Source organism: Lemur catta, chromosome 2 (genome assembly GCF_020740605.2).
Source record: "Lemur catta isolate mLemCat1 chromosome 2, mLemCat1.pri, whole genome shotgun sequence".
NCBI classification, from domain to species: Eukaryota; Metazoa; Chordata; class Mammalia; order Primates; family Lemuridae; genus Lemur; species Lemur catta.
The window spans coordinates 81,580,950-81,602,587 of record NC_059129.1 but is presented as its reverse complement, the minus strand read 5'-3'; the positions used below and the strand labels follow the sequence as shown (position 1 = coordinate 81,602,587).

At 43.0% G+C, this 21,638-nt stretch overlaps 2 protein-coding genes across 2 annotated transcripts in view; one reads left to right on the top strand and one right to left on the bottom strand.

Annotated features, from left to right (window-relative positions):
* Positions 1–1,047: 1,047 nt before the first annotated feature.
* PRSS35 (serine protease 35) lies at positions 1,048–2,453 on the bottom strand. The gene has a single exon (XM_045543959.1). It carries the CDS (start codon positions 2,451–2,453, stop codon positions 1,212–1,214), a length of 1,242 nt encoding a protein of 413 aa, XP_045399915.1. The 3' UTR covers positions 1,048–1,211.
* ME1 (malic enzyme 1) overlaps positions 1,962–21,638 on the top strand; it is a 231,874-nt gene continuing 212,197 nt past the window's right edge. The window contains exon 1 of the mRNA XM_045543958.1: positions 1,962–2,210. The gene's annotated coding sequence lies outside the window, so the exon portion shown is untranslated. The remainder of the gene's footprint in view (positions 2,211–21,638) is intronic.

The window sequence follows — 21,638 nt, the reverse complement described above, 5'->3', positions numbered from 1 at the left end:
TGGATCACTAAAACTCTTTAAATATAATGCCCCAAACTAACCCCCTTTTAGAGTGATTCAGCAAGTACCTGTCTGTTCAAGATACATGTACTGAGAGCCTACACTGAACTCCGCTTATGCTGCATGATGGACAGTGTGAGTGTGCAGCCTTATCACTAAGGAAAATAACCAGAACCTTCTTTTAAAAATCATACTTGTAAATTATATTAATTTTGAGGAAAGGCTATATGTAAAATTACTAATCCGAGAAGTCATCAAAATAATATGCCTATGGCCCTAGTTAAGAAAGCTGAACTTTGTCAAGAGGAAAAAGGTTTCTCTTAAAAAAGATTACAGAATTTCTTGTCCAAAAAATATAGCATCTCATACATAGTAGAAAGTATAGCATAAAATGATGTGGTTTTCAATACAGGATCATTCCCTATGCATACATGTGAAGTCCAAATTTTAAGTATTAGTTAAACAAAAACTTGAGATCCCAAAATGTCTCAGCTTCCCTATTTCAAAACTAGATTTGTTTCATAGAACAAAGTATTTTTCCCATTTTAAAATAATACACACTGCAATGGCTATTCCTTAAAGCAGTGAAATAGTTAATAGTTTTGTTTATAAAGTTTGCTGTTTCTTCTTATTTAATATTCTTCAAAATTAATAAAAAACACTAGATTTCTCAGACTCAACAGAAAACATAAACACTGAGGGCATGAGTTGGTTGGAGCCATCTCAGAGTGGTACAAAGTGTTGTAAATTTTTGTCTCCATCCTGATTCTAATTGTGTTACCATCTACGTTTGTATATGCAGTTTCACATTTAACACACAACTGGCATCCTATTAGATTCTTCTTAGAGTAGGATCCTGAGAATAAGTCCATTAGCAATCACGTTATTTCTAGCACCAGTTTGAAGTTTTAAAGTGTCTACTTTTTAAGAAGGCAGAAGGAAACAAAAATTTCCCCATAAATGAGACTCCTCGCCATGTAACTAAGAGTATCTACTTGGAAGGCAAGTGCCCATCTAGTTTCAATATCTGTGCCTAAATATTTTTAAAATATGTAAATCTTCTAATTTTGAAAAAAATAAATTTGTAAAAATGTGGAATGCTATCGATAGAGTTCAAAGTCCACGCACAGCCTAGGAAGTAATCTCGCCACAATAGTCAGACGTGGTCCTCTCTGGGATTTCGAGGACACACGACGGGTTCCAGGCCTCTGTCAGCCGTAGGCACAGTCGGCGTCGTTTCCGCGAACCCAGAGGCAGATCTGGGCGTATTTGAGGGGGGTGATGCGCACGGCGACGTTGTAGTCCTTCCGGACACCGCGGACATCCACCCACTGGTGGCCTGAATAGATGGCAATGATTTTGCGCTTCCAGTTCTTTTTGTCTGGATCTTTCAGACGCAGGTAGATCCCGGCACCGGTGGAGCCCGCCTCGGCGTCGCAGTACTGGTAGAGGAGATCGCTGGATTCCTCCGACACGCCACAAAACCGGTAGACCAACTGATCGGCGCGGTCGTCATCAAAGCCCGAGAAGTGGATCATCCCCCCGGGCAGCTTCTTGACGGCCGGACTGACGCCCAGGTCCATGTATCTCCGCCTGTGCGCGCGCTTCAGCTCCAGGACGGCGTAGTCGTAGTCCAGGGCGGCGTCTTCCCTCCGTCCCCGGGCCCAGCCTTTGGGGACGTGGGTGTTCCGGACCCGGGTCCACCGGAAGGCGGGCCTCCCTCCCGCCACCCTCCCGCCGCGGCCGCGGGCTCTGCTCCTGCTCCCGGCCTGGGCCGCGCCCCGCAGGTTCTCCTCGGGGCCCTCGGCCCGGCCGGCGCCGTTTGCTTCTCTCCTGCTCCGGTCGGGCCCTCGGCGTCTCCCGCCGCGGCGCCGCCCCCTCGGCCGCAGCAGGCCCACCCTCAGCCGCCGGCTCCCGCGCACGAAGTCGCGGCCGTCGTGCACGCAGTGCGCCGCGGTGAGGACGTGCCGCGGGGACACGAGAGCGCCGCTGCAGCCCGTGGACAGCTTCACGGCCGCGCTGAAGGGGAAGCTGGCTAGGAACCTTCTGTCCGAGATGCTGAACCTGCTGTCGGTGCCGTACACCTGCCTCCTTCTCCTGACGGCTGCGCTGCTCGCGGTGGCGTTTGGAGGCGGCCCGAGGACCAAATCTTGTACCTTCACCCTGGTTAAGGTTCGCGTGCCGTTCTCAGACACGGTCTCATAGGAAAGGTAATCCTCCAACTCGGAAAGGCTGGGAGCCGGCAGCTCCCTCCGGCATTCAATGCCACACGCCCTATTTGCCGCCCTCGTGGCATCCGCCTCAAAGGTGGGGCTGCTGAGAGGGACAGTCTTGTCGCTGACAAGCCGGGGCACCTTTCTCAAGTGCCACATGAAATCCTGCTCCGTCTCAGATCCGTCAGTGAGGGTCCACCCGGGGGTGAAAAATAGCAACCAAAATAGCATAGTTTCCATTTTGTTCTTCTGTTTTGTCCTTAAAAACAGAAAAAGAAAGAGAAGCTTCACAATGGTTTCTTTTTAAATGTTACTTATGCATTTCATTTAGGCCTTGGATCCTAAATGAACCCTCGCCACAAACGAGAGTCCCTGTTTTCACCTTGCTTAGATTTTACTGAGATTAAACACTCTGCTGAGTGGGCTCATACAGACTTTCAAAATCAGTAACTTGTTTTCACCCAACCTTCCCTCCCCTAGCCCTGACCCAGCGCTCCCCCCAGCCCCACCTGCCACCTCCTCCTCTGCCTCCTCCCCCAACAGCCTAGTGCTCCGGAGCGCAGGGCAGCAGCAAACTGGGATCCTCGGTTGCCTGAGCCACACCCTCCTCCTCCCTGGGTCTCCTACAACCTTACTTCCAGATGATTTCGAAATAAAGATAGGAGCAGATGTCCTGCTGTCTGTCCCCACAAAAGCAGGAAGCATCAATTCCTCATCTTTAGAGTGTAAATGCCTAGCACGGAGCTCAAAAAAAAATGTTCATTTGTGAATATTATTTGTGGATTTTCCTGAATCAGGATTTTGCAGCTCAAGCTGATGTGAAGGTGCAATGCAAATCATTTGATAATGTTCTAAAACCAGAAGTTTTAGAAATAAGTGGGTCAATCTGCTATTGATCTGCTTTAATTTTTATAGAACCCCTGGTCATAAAAAGAAAATATACAGCACAGCCCATTCTATGCTAAAGTAAGAAAAATGTACCATGCATTTTTTAAAAACAAAGTTGTGCTTGCAACTACCACGGAAGCAAAGAAACATACAAAATGATTTGTAGTGGGATTTTACTGTGTATTAAAGTTAGATGTAAGAATTTATGGAGCACAGGCTATAGTTCTAGATTTGCCACTTGTGGGAACATGATCGTGATTAGATGTCATTGTCCCTGTTCATCACAGGTCTCATCACATAAGAGCAGTGCTTGTGTGTTATTTAAATACTTTTAAAGGTGACAGTACTTGATAAAGTATATAATACCTCTTCTGTTCACATCTTCTTGCCCTCTTTCCCTCTTCTTGAGGCTCACTGGCATGTAAATGTATCTATTTGGTAGAACTGATGTTTATCGGCCATCGCCTGGAGGCGGGGGTCGTGGTAGCGCTCTTTGGAACAGCAAATTTGAACCTGTGTCACTATTATTTGTCAGCTATGCTCTAAGCCATTTTTGGCTAATAGTTAAAATATCAAGGCTTAGTGAATGATTTGTACTTTGTATAGAGCAGAAGCAATTCAAGGTTAGATTATTCCTACAATATCTTCACTCCCAATGCTTTCTGGTAGGCTTTCTTTGCATGGAAAAGAAAGCAAATGCAGAATGTCAGCAATGGCCCACGGCCTGGGTACACCCACAGGATGTGCGCACTGGCACGAACGGCAAAAGTGGGCTCTGATGCAGAGTTCCATATGGGTATCCCTTGATATCAGTTTATTTTACCATACCCAAGTGCAGAATTTTATTAACAAAATAATAACGTTCTTTTAATAAAACAAGATGTATACTACATTAACCTATTTATTATGTAAACATGATGTAGTCACTGGAACAGGACATAATTATTTTGAGCCATCATCCATTTGAAACTATTAAGCAAATTTAGAATAATGTTTATCATGACTTGTCATCAGTAAAATTATATAGAAGTATTGCAGTTTCCCTTTTTTCATCTGCTCATATTTGTATGCTGAGTAATGGTGATTCTCATTAATATTAGACTATAGTGCTTGCTAAAAAGCTCGTGATTTGTTTTATTTTGGAGACAGGCCATTCTTCTGCAGACAGTGTTGGATACTGTTTAAAAAAAATCAATAAAACAACATACTTTAGAAAAAAATCTGCACTCATGTCACAATATTTTCTAATCACCACTGCAAATTTGACCTGATACAAAGCAGTAATTATATATATATATGTATATATTTTTTTTTTTTTGAGACAGAGTCTCGCTTTGTTGCCCGGGCTAGAGTGAATGCCATGGCATAAGCTTAGCTCACAGCAACCTCAAACTCCTGGGCTTAAGCGATCCTACTGCCTCAGCCTCCCAAGTAGCTGGGACTACAGGCATGCACCACTATGCCCGGCTAATTTTTTCTCTATATATTTTAGTTGGCCAGATAATTTCTTTCTATTTTTAGTAGAGACGGGGTCTCGCTCTTGCTCAGGCTGGTCTCGAACTCCTGACCTCGAGCGATCCACCCGCCTCCACCTCCCAGAGTGCTAGGATTACAGGCGTGAGCCACCGCGCCCGGCCAAAGCAGTAATTATATTAATTAATATTTTCTTTCACCATCTGTGCAATTTTCACAAAGAGTATTTCATCAGTTTGATTTAAGTGAATGGGAGTAAAAAAGTCTCATAATTCAATAACTCTACTGAGCCCTTGAAATGGTAGCTCCCAAGATGAAAAATTATGTCCTTGGCTTAAAATATATATATGTATATCTTTTAAACTACTTGATTCTTAGCAAAATGTCAATCAAGGGAGTTTTTTTGGTGTGGGAATTTTTTTTAATTGGCTATATTTAGCCCACTATGACAACAGCTGTCCATTATGTACTTAATATATGATTACATCACAGACTGAAAGGCAGCCAAGTATCCACAACCAGAGACGTACAGAATCTCACTTTGTACATTTTAACACCTGACACCAATGATCTGAAGAGTAACAACCATGTGAAAGGCATTTCTGGGCAAAACGGTGGACATCTAAATAGTGGTCTAAATGCCACTGGGGTATTGTTTCCCCTGTTAGGTTTTTTTTTTTTCCAGTACTATTTAATTTTAGCTAGTTAGGGATTAGAAAGGAAGAATGTAAATATTAAATGATAAATAACAAGACAATCTTTTACTATACATATTATTGAACTAGGATATGGATGTCAAATAGAATTTCCCCTACTCAATAAAACATATGCCCTGTGTGATAATTCTGCCATCAGACTTTTAAGAAAGCCCGGTAAAGCCATGTGTGGTGGCCGCGCCTGTTAGTCCCAGCTACTCATAAGGCTGAGGCAGGAGGATCCCTTGAGCCCAGGGATTCAAGGCGGCAGTGAGCTATGATCACACCAGTGCACTCCAGCCTGGGCTACAGAGTAAGACCCCATCTCTAAAAAAAACAAAAGAAAAGAAAAGGCCCCATAAGAATTGAATTGTATTCAAGTATAATTTCATTTTTGGTCACGTATGTCACACTGATTTTTAAATCTATTACTCTAGTCAAAGGCTTTAGTCAATACTTTGGAAATTTTCAATACCATCAGTCCCCTTTAAACCATGCTTGATACAAAGCAATGATTTGATTTAGCAAAGATAATACCAGGGATACAGGCATCATTTTCCCACCGAGTGTGTGCTCAGGTGAACACTCTCACAGCAGGTAAGAATGGTGGTTGAGAGCCCAAAGCTCGGTTTGCTCACCAAAAGGAAACACTAGACCACTGGTTCTCAGATTATAATCCCTGAACAAGTAGCATCAGCATTACCTGGGAGCTTGTTAAAAATGCTAATTCTCAGGGCCCAGCCTACTGGCAGACAGTCTTCTAGAACGGTGGGGGGGGGGGTGGTTTCCCAGCTATCTGTGATGATTTGGACACTCAGCAGCAGCCCAGAGCCCGGTGTGGCAGCATGAGCCACACCCCAGAAGGCAGTCTGCCGAGGGACGATGGCTGACCTGGCTTTCCAGTGGCATCTGCTTCATCTCTGGAACCTTGTCTGAGCCCTCTGAGGGAGCTCTGTCACAGTGCACCGCAGGAATACAAGCCTCGCCCACATCTATCCTTGGGCTTGGGAAGGGCAGAGCTATATAATAGGACCTCAGAATCACAGTAATAAGAGGACACGGGTTTAGTGAGCCTGCCTAATTTGACCTGTAATTTAAAATTGGACAAGTGCTTAAGGACGCTTTCTTTTGGAAAATCTAAGTTTGTCTTGTGGTAAAATGTCAATGTAACGTAAATGACAGCTCTTCCTGATAGAGCGATCCACAGCTCAGTGGACACATCCACATAGGCCCTTCATCCAGAGAGCGCTAAACTCAACAGTCTAAAAAGACACAGTCCCAACAGGCGGGGCAGCATTAATATTTTGAAAGCTCTAATGTCCCTTGTCTTCCCCATCCCCCTCCTGTTTCCTGTCTTTCATTATAATTGTGACCTTCACTGTCAACTTCCAGACGGCTTGGATTTGGGGCTTCAATTTCCAGTTTTGGTTAATGAAAGCGAAGTGGCACCGCTCTCCACCATGAGTCAGTGTACACGTTGCCCATCTAGGGCTGGGTCATGAAGACAGATGGAGGAGAAGAGAATTAAGGAGGAAGCAAGAAAGTCTGTACATGTAGATGAACTTGTACTGATGGAACAGATGTAATTCCACATTTGTACCTAGTCTATTAATAGAAATGATCACACATAACTGCAAGAGATTACTTACTATTATTGCCCTTTTGTTGTTTGTTTGTTTATGGTTTCTTAGAAATGTGTTGCTGACAGTGTCTAGAATATATGTGTATCTATACCAGCACAGTGGTTAAGAGTACCGACCAAGGAGGGAGAAGACTCAGGCTCAATCCTTACCACTTATCAGGCATATACAGCATATGTATTGGAGCAGTTCATTAACTCTCTAAGTTTCACTTTCCTCATCTGCAAAGTGCGGATAATACTAATCTCTACTCCATAAGGTTATTATGGAGATTAAATGAGAAGATATATGCAAAGAATCATTACAGAGCCCAGAGAATAGTAAGCAGTTAATACATATGTTATTTTGTAATTATTATTCTACCTTAGAGGGTGAATTAGTAATACTTCAAAACAGGTTATTATATAAGCCAAAGTGAGAAAACTTGTAGTTTTCTAAAAAGTCAGTTTTACAGTCAAATTTTTTCATTGCAAGATGAGTTTCCAACCCACTCCAAAATTCCCCTTTTCTTTGTTTTGTTGTTTTTTGTTCAAGGACAGCTTCACTTTAGAAACCTCCCAAATGAATGCTTTCCTAATTACTCATTTCTATGAATATCCACAGCTCTGTAATATATTTTTCTCATTGTTATTAAACTTAAGTATGATTAAACATTATCCAGCCACAAAACACTTAAGTTATATTTCCTGCACCTTATTATAAGCCTGGATCTACATTAGGGATTCTGGAACTGTATCAGACCCTCAGCCCAAAAAGAAACAGAGTCAATGTCAAAATAGTTACTGTAAGGGAGTGATTTACAGTGAACAAAAAACCTAACTTTTGAGTGAGTCTATCTAGAGTGTATAGAATTTTACTATGAAATGACATAATTATACTCTGAGGCTCAATTCCTCTTTTGTTTTTTATTTTGGTTTTTGACCCTGAAAAGTTTATAGTCTAGCTTAGGTAGGGCAGACAGACTAATGAAAGATTAGATGGTTGCCCACTATATTAAATATTTCAAATGAATTATTTTTCCTGTACATGAATGAAAATGAAGCCACCAGCTCACCATCAAAGGGTCTGTACTGAATGGCTTTCCCTTACCGGATGACAGATTCCCACTTGCCCCTGCCTTTCTTTTCACTTGGTCCCTTGTAATTCATCTATGCTGCCATGGAACACAATTTTGTATTAATCTATCAGACATTTTCTGGGAGGCTGGCATGGGTCAGGAGCTACTCAGTCAGACAAATGACCCTATAGAACCAAGACCAACCTCTACCTTAATGTGCATGTCGGGACACACCAGTGATTGCATGACCACTTTTTAAAATGTGGCTGTCCTTTATTTAGCCATCCACGATCCCAACCTCCTGTCCCTCCCAACACCACTGGCTACGTTTACACACACACCCAAATGTGAGGACATGCTCTCATCCCCTCCTCTGCCTTCCTCCTCCACCTGCTTAGGGAAGACTGACACACATCAGGGGGACACTGTGGCCTGGCCCAGGTCGTTCTACCTAACTGCAGAGAGAAGTGATGGCTTAGACAAAAGTCCACAGGCAGGAAAGGAGGGCTGTTACCAGTAACAGTAAATGGAGTAACATAAGCATGAAAGAACTAGGTTATGTTTTGGAGAACAATTGTAAAAACTTTCACAGTCACTTTCATTTTCGGGGAGTAGATACTGAGGAGAATAGGTATTTTATACAGTCCAATTCCTGACCCACTGTAGGCCCAGTGATGTTAATCACTGACAAGGGCATTGCGAGGAGGCCACATTTGAGTTAGAAAGTGTATGGCATCCCAGAGATGAGAACATAACCAAGATGGAAAGCAAGAACTGGGGTGTCCTAATAATCGTGGATGCAGTGGGCTGTGAAGCCAAATCAACTTAAGTACCTTTGCCCCTTATTAGCAGTGTGACCTTGTGAAGGTTACATAATCTCTCCAGATATTATTTTCTACATTTATATTATATAGGGATAATATTTTAGAATATGTTTGTGAGAAACTGATATGATTAGCACAATGCCCAGAGCACAGTAAGCACTCAACAAATGGCAGCAATTGTTACTATTAATATCAAACAGAGGGAGTCAAAACTTAGGTAGCTCTGTATGAGCTATTTCATACATCTCTAGCTGTTGTATATCTCCTCCTGGTTTGCCAAATTACAGCCTCCAAAGTTACCCGTGTCCTCATCCCTGGAACTTGTGAATATGTTCCTTCCACGGTAAAAGAGACTTTGCTAGTGTGATTAGGTTAAGGGTTTTCAGATGGGGGGGCGGGGTTAGCTTAGGTTACCCAGGTGGGTCCAATGTAATCACAGGCCTGCATAAGAAGGAGGCAGGAGGGTTAAGAGAGGACCTGGGAGCCGGGAGTGCAGGAGGTTGGAGTGATGCGGAGTAGCGAGCCAAGGCACAGGCGTCCTCTAATGCTGCCAAAGGTAAGGAAAGCTTTTCTCCTAGGACTTCCAGAAGGGACACAGTCCTGCTTACCCACGTTACACTTCTGACCTCCAGATGCATAAGACAGTAAATTTGTGTCGTTTTAAGTCAATAGGTTTTGGTAATTTGTTATAGCAGAAATGGGTGCTCATTTATAAAGGTGTGAATCCAGTTTCTGAAATTGCCAATCTAGTTTCTGAAATTATCTGTGTGCCCTGTGATGCCACTGCACTCTAGCCCTGGGAGACAGAGAGAAACTCTGTCTCAAAAATGAAATAAAATTGTCTGTCCTGCATGTTTAGAAAGAAAGAAGGAGTAGGGAGTGATATAAAGTGGAAAAGAATGGTTCATGGGACTTAAAACATACATGAAGTTTTTTTATTTTAAGGAAAATTAGACATGTAATTTTAGAACTAAAAACAGAAGATTGTGATAAAACTTTATGGTGGTAGAGAGCAGTATTGCTAGTGAAAAACAAGTGGAAGATAGGGTAGATAAATTCGGTTATTCAACAAATGCACACCTGGTGCTAATCCTGCTATGCATCATTTCAAAGCCTTTTTTTTCCCCAGATGCAGGGTCTCTGCTCTGTCGGCCAGGCTGGAGTGCAGTGGTGCAATCATAGCTCACTGAAACCCTGAACTCCTGGGCTCAAGGGATCCTCCCACCTCAGTCTCCTGAGAAGCTAGGATTACAAGCATGTGCCACCACACCCACCTAATTTAAAAAAAAAATTTTTTTTGGTAGAGACAGGGGTCTCGAACTCCTGGGCTCAAGCAATCCTCTCTCTTCAGCCTCTCAAAGCACTGGGATTACAGGTGTGAGCCAACGCTCCCGGTCTTCAAAGCCTTTTTTTTTAAAGAATCTCTGATAGTCCTTATTAACTGTTGGGTTGGACTAGAAAATTTCTAAGATCTCTTGCACCTGTAGACCACACCACAAATGGGAAAACCCATCAATGATCTCTCCAAGAAGCTTCCCATTAATTCCTAGTCCTCCAGGGGAGGAACTTGCCTGCTATCCACGTTACTACCACTAGAGGGCACAGCTAGCCTAGTAATGGTAAATCTAAGCCAGGCATTTCAATTGTTTACATTCACTTAGCTGTGAAATAGATTTTATTTTAAAAGGATGTGGGATTCAGCAGGGGGAAAATGTCTAACTGGCTATTAATAATACACTAAATGGTTGTCACATGTGGAATTTATTACACTTAGAAAACCCACCTACAGGCCACAGAGCCCATCCTGATGAACTGAGGGTTGATAACACCATGTACAGCCAGACAATTTTCTGGCAGGTGGTTTTCCAAAAACAGTTGACGTGCCAGCACACTTCCACCATGACCTACAGCACTGCTAAATAGTCCCCCAAACGTGCTGCACAGTATTCCAACGCTAAGGAAAACCTTGAACCTGCCAAATATTTTACATATGTTTATCAAATACTTTATAATCCATTACTAAAGGATAAGTTCTACTCTGATTCTGTGCTGAGAATAAATGGAAAGAAAGCTCATTGACAATGTGCCAAATTCTATTCACAATATCATACCAGAGCATTAGTTGCAAGTTCAGTTTCAGGAATGCAGACAAAGTAATGTCTGCTTAAAAAGTTTGGCAGTACTTGAGGGAAAAGAAGATGGTAAAGTTACACAGTTGATTATTTTACAGTAACCCACAACTTCTGTTTCTCATCACAATAAAAAATAAAACCTCCCTTTGTTTTTTAGCTATTTTTCCAGGACACGTACATCTCAATTTCTGCAATGGATGTGCTGTGTATAAATCAAATAGGGGTGAATGGCATAAGGGAACACCTTCCTAGGCAGCCTTATGAACTGCACAGCATATGGCTCTCTATGAAGACTTATCTTTATATTTTTCAAGTTGGCCTCAAAAGCAAAGAATATTTGTAAAGACTTGCTACTTTTCAGGCATTAAAGCATCCATGGTCATAATGTTTTTTGCTAATCATATCAGTGTTACCTATGTGAAGCTTTAAAATCTTTTAAATTACAAAATAACTTGGATACCACTAATGTGACTTTACTGTTTCCTAACCTCTCCATCTCAGATTCTTCATCTGCAAAGTTAACTCTGTGCTAAAATGAGGCAGTTTCATCCTCCAAAATTCTGAGCCTGATCCTACTGTTAAAATGCAATATGCTTGCTGGATATTTGAGCATTGGGCAGAGAAAAATAATTTACTCAGTAGGGAAAACTGCACTAGCAATTGTTTATTTTAACATATAATCAGCACATACTATGTGCCAAGCATGTGCTAAACAATCTCACATTTTAAAACATGAAAAAGATTCTTAAAAGCATTCAGGTTTCCCAGGTGCCTGGATGAAAAGTGGGGAGGTTAATACATCCACCCCTTCTCACACTAAAGGAACTCCCCTAATATTTTCTAATAAAAGTAAAATTCTAGATGACGCCTGGCCACTACTTTCAAGCCTAGATGTCTTATTTGGCTGGGATTTTAACATTCTCTCTTCTAAATTATAAAGCAGATTCTAAGCATAATTCTCCAGGCAGCAAACTATGACTTTTATAATCCTCTGTAGAGACAAAGGTACTTGTGATAAAATGAGAATTTCAGAAGTTAGAAGGGTTAATAAAGAGGGGAACGCCTTAGATATGACATGCAGCTTCTTGTCAAGTCAATGACAGCGTAAAAAGAGTGATCAGGTGGGAGTGTTTCTGTACCTTTAAAATATATATTATAGAAAATTTCAAGACTACACAAAAGTAAAGGGAAAAGTATGTGCCCATCCATCACCCACCTTCAACAAGTACCAATATTTTGCCAATTTTGTTTCATGCCTCTCCCCCACCCCACTTTATTTTTGCTAGGGTATTCTAAAGCAAGTCCAAGACTTTTCGATTTCATTTCATCTTCTTATTTTCTAAATGTTTTCCACTGCCCCTTTTGCTGACCCCTGCAGCCAGGTTGATAAAAAAGGGGGTGCATAGAGGCTTTCAACCGGAGTAGACTTTCCAGGAATAGGTTTCACACCTTTTTCAATGGCATCTGTTAATAATCACAAAAATAGAGCCCCCTCTGGTACTGCTTAAGTAGAAAGAATTCCATTTATAGTCCAATGCAAACATTGTTGCTCTTAATATTAAACTGTGCAGAAGTCTCCGGCACACAGAATTTTCTATGGGCAGGGTAGTTGCTTTGAGGACAGAATGTGCTGTTTGATTCCTTTCTTTAAAGCCCTTCAGAGAAGCTCCCCTGGGGTGGGTCCTGCCTTTCTCGGGGAAGCTTCCAGGGTCCAGGGACACTCGCCCTGTCCGGGCGGCTTCATCCTTACCTGCAAACCTCGTTTGCTCCCCGGGGGCGCTGCCGACACCGATGCTCGGCAGGGAGGGCGGGCGGGGACGCTGCTGCCCGGAGCCGGAGCCGGAGCCGGAGCCCGAGCCCGAGCCCGCCGCGGAGTGCGGAGGAGGCGCGAGCTGAGCCGCGCCGCGGCCGGGAGATGGGAGGGGACAGGGGGCGACGACGCCCGCGGACGCGGTGGGGGGAGGCGGGGGCAGGAGCGGAGTTGGGGGCGTGGAGCAGGGATTGCCTGGGAGATGCGGGGCGGACCCACAGCCTCTCACCCCGGTATCCCTGCCCCCAGACTGAATTAAGCATTAGGAAAGAGTCCTGAGTGGGTTCCCAAGCGACGTCTGCTCCCGTGATAGTGTGCGCCCCTCAAATAGTCTCAAGAAGACACTCGAAAGGCCGGGGGGAGGTGCTGGAGTTCATTGAGCCCGTCGTCCCCCCTACTTGCTGTTGAGACCCCGCCATCCGGCCATCGGGAGGGACGGGGGGCATCTCCCCAACCCATCCAAGCCAGTCTCCGCCGGGGACCCTGCCCTGGACGCACACCCCCAGGGCCAGCCCGACTGGTGTCCCCGTCAAGCGCGAGGGCCGCCTCGAGCCCCGGTTCCCGCCGGCGGCCGGGCTGCGTGGGGGACGGGGACCCCAGGCTGGACGCTGGGACAGCCCCGAGCACCCCGTGCCGCCTCCAGGGGGAGCGCGTCAGTTTCCGTCTGTCCGGAAAAGGCTAGTTTTTCTACTTTGGGTGAGTACCGTTCAGGAGTACCTTTCCCTCCAGCCTTCTTTTATTCTCCCTTGGCGGAGGTGCTCCTGTGGGGGGCGGCGCAGGAGGAAGGAAGCTTCATTTATTCAGCCCCTGCTGAGCTTCTAGTGGGTGGCAGGCTGGAGCAAGATGCGCTGATGCGAGTGCAAAAACTCGGTCCTGGCCCTCAAAGCAGGGCAATCAAATAAGTGCACATATATTCATAACACGAAGTGCAAGTGTGTCCCATGACACTTGGTTCATCAGTGGGTTATTGCATTCTCAGGTTTCTACGTATTTCCTAACAGAATGAGATCGTAACACACGTACCACCGTCTCCCCGTATACGGGGGGACTGGTTCCGGGACCCTGGCTATACCCAAATCCGTGCATATTCAAGTCCCTAAATCCACCCCCTTATGGGAAAAGTTGGCCCTCTGTTTACCTAGGTTTTGCCTGAAAATTCTATATTTTCGATTCACATTTGGTTGAAAAAAAATCCTCTTATAAGTGGACTCAAGCAGTTCAAACCTGTGTTTGAAGGGTCAACTGTATATACAGTTTTGTTTCCTATTTCCTCACTTAGCATTATCACATGTGTATTTATCCATATCATTAAAATCTATTGGTAATTTTTAGCTGGTATAACAAAATTAGTTCTGAAGCTCTCTGTCTCACCAATCACATCATAGTATTCGTGTGCATCTTTGAATCACTACCATCTACCACAGGGCCTGGCATATAGTAGATGTCAATTGTGTGTTGAACTAAAAAAGTTTCCTAATCAGCTGGAGTGTGGGAAGTCAGAGAGAAAGCCCAGAGCTCAGAATCCTGTCTGACACTGAATCCCTGTGTGCCCTGGGCCTCAGCTGCTTCACCTGTGAATTGGGAAGGTTGAGCTGGAGGAGTTCCAAGGTCTGCAGCTCTCAAACGTTTTGGGGATTCTAAAACTGTATAAATCCAGAAGGTTTTAGCATAGAACCAGGTCTGATTCCTTTAAGCCAGTCAGCACCCCCCACCAGCATCACATAAAGCAGGCCCCTTCCTGAGCCTTTTACCCTACACCCCCTTTGGACTTTATTTCTGGATCCATTCTAGGTTGTCTTAGCAACAAGTTGACTTTCTTTTTATTCAATGATTTACCTCATCTGGTCCTGATATTTACTGCTTCTCTGGTTCCAGGATTCTGGCTTCTCTTAATCAGGATTCCTTCTCCTGGCCTAGTCCAGCCCCTCAAGTTTTCTGTAGCCCAGTAAGAGCAATTCTGACACCTGTACTAAACTATATCCCATAAGGGCCCCACCCAACCCATCAGGTTCACCATTCTGGTCCTGTTACGGTCCTACAATTTTCCAGTGTTCCCCAACCAGCTTTCCACATGGGAATGAATACTTTGAACAATACAACTGCTACCATATTAGGAAATAATGCATTATAGGGAATGTTATCAGTTAAAAAAAAAAAAACTCATAACAAAGCTTCTATCCATCTTCCCCGATGCTCTTTGACTTCATTTTCAAATATTGTGACTATCATGACCAAAGGTTTTATATCAGATTACTTTTAATACAACCCAAGCCCTCTGTTAATGTACCAACAGAATTCATAACTACCCATCCTTTGTGGGGCCCCCAGCTTAACGGGGGCATTTGTATGCTTCTCCAGAACTGGGACCAAGAGACTCTGAATATATCTCATGTCACATTTCAGGTCGTTAGAGATACTGTGTCCTCGATAGAAGAGAAGTGGTGACCACTGTCAGGCCTGGCTATGATTAAGGCTCCACCACTTAGCCTTTTTTCCTAGACTTGACTTCCCAGGAGACTCAGACCAAAATAGCATAGCCCTCTTTCCAAGGCTAAATCTTTTTTGTTGTGGAAATGTACTTGGAAAGTTTTAGCTATGGAAGGACAGGAAGAGATGTTTCACGGTCCATGGTCAAATGTCTACATGATGACTCAATCTTGTAGAACAGGCATGACTTGCTGTGGCTGGAATCGTCCATATTAATTTTTAATACCAAGCTTTTATCAAAACCCTTTGTTCATTAAGTAGTGTGGTTCTGCATGTTTAAAACCCAGGGCCCCTTGGTTAAGGCAGACTGAGGAAGCAAGGCAGACGTAATAAAAGATAAGGTGACATTTCCTCAGATTAGATTTACTCTCACAGAAGCTGCCTATGATCAGCCAATTTGAGGAACCACTGCTGGCTCTCCAGAAACCTGCAGAACCACAGACTTTATCTTTCTGTGTGGCCCAAGGAAGAGCAGCGATGTATTCCCAAAAGAAATCTGAAAATTGGGTTCCCCACAGCAGCCATGGTGCAGCACCCTCGCCCCCTCCCCCCTCCCCAGCATTGGACCTGTTCTCTGTGGTGGGCAGCGTTGGTCTCTCCTCCTTTTGTGCCAGCGCTGGTCCTGGGAACTTGTCACACTGTTTTGGAATTGTTTCCATGCCTGCCTCCCACACAGGGCTGTGAGAGCCTCACGGGCAGCAAAACTTTTCTATCTTCCACACGACACACAGCACCCACAACTCGGGTGTTTCATACGTGTTAACTAAGAAAATGAAAAGGTCTGTAAAAATGGGCCAGAATCAAGAGATTGTACCATTGTCATCTGTCATTTAGACACAGTAGAGATTATCAGAAGAAACTGTATTTCCCACAGAAATCACTGAAACTTAACTTAGAACCGTCATAAAGAAGCAAGAGTAAAAAAGCTGAGGAGGCCGTGGACGCCAGGGAGTGCAGTCTAGACCAGAACACTGAACCCAGCCAGAAGTTCTTTCAGAGACAGGATTTCATGGGGCATTGGTGGAGGACAAAGACCCTTGTAATGTAGAATTCATAGGGATGTAAACTGGGACTAATGTAGCAAAATCATTTATATTCCAAGCTTGGAAATTTATGATAGATTTTTTTTGAATTTTTTTTTATTATTACATGGTTTTTGTTCTGGAAATGTTGATAAATAAGTAGAGGAAATGAGTAAAGCTGCAATAAAGACCTTTATCAGGATCAAAATGATGCTGGGCAAACCACATCTTCAATCATGCATCCAGTGAGGGAGAAAGGCTGTTCCTCCTCCTTCTCCATGGCCCCTGGATGTGGTACCGAGCCCATCCTGGGTGACAACAATGCACTAATGGAAATGTATTTGGGGTTAGAAAATATTATACAGTATTTCCAAATGTGGGGATAAGTAGAGGAGGAAGCAAGTAAGGAGAAAGCAAAACAAACCCTGTAGTAAAAAAAAAATGGACTTTTTAAAAATGTATATGACTCTTTTTTTCTCAAATTGTATATGTGGTATAACCATAAAAAAGATGCACGAAGGCCAGGCACAGTAGCTCATGCCTGTAATCCTAGCACTTTGGGAGGCCAACACAGGAGGATCACTTGAGGCCAGGAGCTCAAGACCAGCCTGAGCAAGAGTAAGACCCTGCTTCTACAAAAAATAGAAAAATTAGCTGAGCATGGTGGCATGCCCCTGTAGTCCCAGCTACTCGAGAGGCTGAGGCAGGAGGATCGCTTGAGCCCAGGAGTTTGAAGTTACAGTGAGCTATGGTGATGCCACTGCACTCTAGCCTGGGCAAACAGATGGAGACCCTGTCTCATAAAAAAAAAAAAAAAAAAAAAAAAAAAAAGCGTGAGATTGTTATATGGAGTTTGAGGGATTCCAACTGATTTTAATTTTTTATATTGTTTATAAAATTAGTATAAACCCCCACAATATGTGACCCTAAAACTACTTTAAAAATAAGGCTTATTAATTTAAAAAAACCCCACAATAATTCCATTTTCATTGTAAACAAACATAAATCAAAGTATCTTTTATAATCAACATTCTCCTCATATTAGGTCTAAATCCCACTTCATCTATGTACCAGCTGGGTAAACTCAGGCAATTTACTTAATCTCTCCCTCAGCCTGAGTTTTCTTATTTAAAAAATGGGAATGATAACCTCAACCCTGAAAGGTGGTTGTTAGGATTGAATAAAAGAATACCCAGGACATAGCTGGCCCATAGTAGTCTCTCCACAAATGGCTGCTACTCTCAAAATCATACCCTGCTCACAAGGGAGACAAGATTGATGATTTCAGCCGCAGCCTGTAGTTCCTCCCCGACATCCACTGACACTTTTCTGCTCAGCTCCAGGGAAAGTGGTTCCCTCCCCTTTCTCTCCACTGTGGTGAGTTCCTTGAGGCCGGGGAATGAATTCTGGGCTGCTGTCCAGTGAGCAGGCATCGAAACTCACACACAGTTTCTTCCTCTTCCTATTTTTAGCTGATTTGACTTCTTAGTTTAAAACTTCCCATCAAATTCAAAGTATGTTTTCAAACCTCTTGGCCACATTTAATTTAACAAATAAAAGCCCCTTTTTCATAAGTTTTTGCAAGTTTTGTTTGTTCTGTGGGTTTTGCCCACAATGTAAAAAAAAGGATTAGATAAAAGTGAGATTTAGGTGTGACAGCTTTAGAAAATGCTAGAACTAACCAGTGTAGTTAGAGTCACCGCTTCCTCCCAGCCCCCAAAGTTTAATGGAAACAAATTTGACACAAATATGGTCAAATTGTTTTAAAGGAACTAAAATCTCCTTATATTTGTTTAGTGTCTGCACTCCTGGAGAAACTAGAAACACAAGATGCTTCAGGTAAAGCTGTGCTATGTTGACACTGAAGTTGCTTAAAGTATTTCAGTTTTATTTTTAGCTAAGAAATTCCACATGACTGGATAAAACTTAACCATTTGATTTGCTGAGTCCTTTGTTTCTAAGAATATCACAAATATTGGAAAGATGTATAAATATGCTCACAAATGTAAATCCCAATCACTTGAAAGTTCCCCTCAAAGCCTGGCTCACAGCCGGGCCCATTAACGCTGGAGTCTGTCCCAGCCCAGAGATTTTCAAAAGGAACAGCAGGAAGCTGGACTTTGATATTTCTTGAATTTGATTTTTTTTCATATTTTATTTGTATAAGAATTTCTAAATAGAATTTACTTTTGTTTTAAATCTCTAAATTACACTTTAACCTTCTTCGAACAGCAGAGCATTTTCAACATTTTTGAAAACAGACCTTCAGATGTGGCCACTTATGGGAAAAATTCTATTCAAGTTGCTTTACTATGATTAGTATATGGACAGAAACCAACATTTACTGAATGTTTATAATGCCTTGGGCACTGACATGTTGGACTGGATCATTCTTTGTCGTCGGAGCTGTCCTGTGCAGTGTAGGACACCTAACAGCATCCCTGACCTCCACCCACTAGATGCCAGTAGCATACCTCTGCCCCAGCCCCAAATGTGACAACCCAGAATGCCTCCAGACATCACCAGATGTCCCTCAAGAGGCAAAATCGTTCCTGGTTGAGTGCCACTGACTATCCTAGACTCTTTTACGCAGGCATTTTTATTTACTCTTCGTAACAGTGACTGTAAGAGTTGAAGTAATTTTCCCAAGGTCGTGCGTGTAGTGTGTGTGTGAGTGAGTGAGTTTCTGGATTGAAATTCCAGTGGGTATAGTTCCATAGCTCACCTCTTTTAGAGACCATGCTGAAAAAATACTTAGATTCCACATTTCTTAAAACAAAGTTTATGCTGAGTGCTGTTCCTTTCTGATACTTTTCCACATCCTCAAGCCCCCCTTGTCCCCAAGACACGCTTGCAGTTGCCACTGGCTCCCTGCCCTTGCCTCCAACACATAGCTCATTTTTCCCTGCAAGATCAAAGCTATCTGATGCATTTTCAGCTGTTTTGTCTTCATCTCACAATTCTTCCGGCACCTAACCCATCCTTTCCCATCGTTCTTTCTAAGGCCACCCCCTGCCCCAGGTCCTTGACCATGCCCCTCCCCTTCCCTCTGACCTTGTTTCTGAATTATCTCTATTATAAATTATCCCTACACAAATCTTTAGTTCTTCCCTGAGCCTGAGAACACACGTATCCTGTCATGATGGGTAATTTTATGTGTCAACTTGGCTAGGCACAGTACCCAGGCATTTGGTCAAACATTACACTAGATGTTTCTGTGAAGGTATTTTTCAGATGAGATGAATATTTAAACCAGTACACTTTGAGTAAAGCAGATTGCACTCCATGATGTGGGTGGGCCTCATCCAATTAGTTGAAGGACTTAATAGAAAAAGACTGACCCTCAGTGGAAGAGGGGATTCTGCCAGCAGATGCCTTTGGACTTAAGCTGCTACTCTTCCTTGAGTCTCCAGCCTGCTGGCCTACCCTGAAGATTCTGGATTTGCCAACCTCCATAATTGCATGAGTCAATTCCTTAAAATAAATGTATCTATCCTGTCTATCCTGATATTTCCTATCAGTTCATTTTTTCTACAGAACCTTTCCTAAAAAACCTTTCCCCTGCAGCTCCATTGCACTGAAGCTCAAATGCCCCCTTCTCCACAAAGCTCTACTAACCTCACTCCTTCCCCTGCTCGTGTTACTCTTTTTTTTTTTTTTTTTTGAGACAGAGTCTCGCTCTGTTGCCCGGGCTAGAGTGCCGTGGCGTCAGCCTAGCTCACAGCAACCTCAAACTCCTGGGCTCAAGCAATCCTCCTGCCTCAGCCTCCCGATTAGCTGGGACTACAGGCATGTGTCACCATGCCCGGCTAATTTTTTCTTTTTTTTTTTTTTTTGAGACAGAGTCTCACTTTGTTACCCGGGCTAGAGTGAGTGCCGTGGCATCAGCCTAGCTCACAGCAACCTCAAACTCCTGGGCTTAAGCGATCCTACTGCCTCAGCCTCCCGAGTAGCTGGGACTACAGGCATGAGCCACCATGCCCGGCTAATTTTTTTGTATATATATTTTTAGTTGGCCAGATAATTTCTTTCTATTTTTAGTAGAGACGAGGTCTCACTCTTGCTCAGGCTGGTCTTGAACTCCTGACCTCGAGCGATCCACTCGCCTCGGCCTCCCAGAGCTAGGATTACAGGCGTGAGCCACCGCGCCCGGCCCCGGCTAATTTTTTCTATATATTTTTAGTTGTCCAGCTAATTTCTTTCTATTTTTTTAGTAGAGATGGGGTCTTGTTCTTACTCAGGCTGGTCTCGAACTCCTGACCTGGAGTGATCCTCCCGCCTCGGCCTCCCAGAGTGCTAGGATTACAGGTGTGAGCCACCGCGCTCGGCCTCGTGTTACTCTTACATCCTTCCTAAGGTGATGTTTAAATTGTTGAGAATCCCACACTGTGAGGACAAGGACCTTATCTATTTCATGTTTACATTTCCCAAAGTGTCTAGTACAATAACTTGGACACAGTGGATAATTGAGCTTATTAGTTTGAAGTGTCAAACTCTTCTTTAGATTAAAAATAATTGAAACTGAAAAAATACAATAAACATTTCCTTTTGCTATTTCCGAACATAGATGATTATTTTGAAATTTGTTTATTGCAAATAATTGTTCTGGGAAATTTAGTCCTCTTTTCTCTTAAAAAAATGTTTTTTAGAGTTGCAATGAAAGAGCAACCCAAATGCAGAAACCTGTAGCTTTGTCTATGGGACTTCAAGATCAGAGGAATTATTTGCCAGATCCAAGTGGGGATGAGCAGACATGGGGTGAGTGGCTGACAAACACATTTATTGCCTACAAGTTCAATGTCTCCCCCCACCCTTATAATGTCTGCTATGTCCGTAGAAAATTAGAGCATTAGAGAAAAAATTGAAATATGTCTTCAGGGTTTTTTTTTTTTTTAAGTCAATAAGGAAAAAAGAAAAAGCAATAGTGCTCAGAGAAAGACTATTTCTGATGTTAGTCAAAAACAGTAATATTGAATGGAATTTTGACTTTTAGGCTAGAAACCAGAGAGTGAGTTTTAAAACAGAAACATATTTTTAGGGAATTATAAGGAGCTTTTTAAAACTCAGTGGGGATTTACCACTGATGTTTTTAAAAAGTTTTCTGCAATATTCAGAGTGCTCTAAATTAAAGAGAGAAAAATTTACCCACACTAACAAAATCATTACAAATCAAATCATTTGTATTTTTATGTCTCTGGTTCTACAGTCCTTGCCCATATAGATTTATAATTTTTTCCAACATTTTATTACAAACTCCCAAATATACTTCTATCCATGTTATTTTTAAAATACTTTTCAAAGTAAGTTGCAGACATCAACACACTTCCTCACAACCAAATGGACTAACTCTAGGTGTACAAGGCTGGTTCAACATTCAAAAATCAATGTACTGCACCA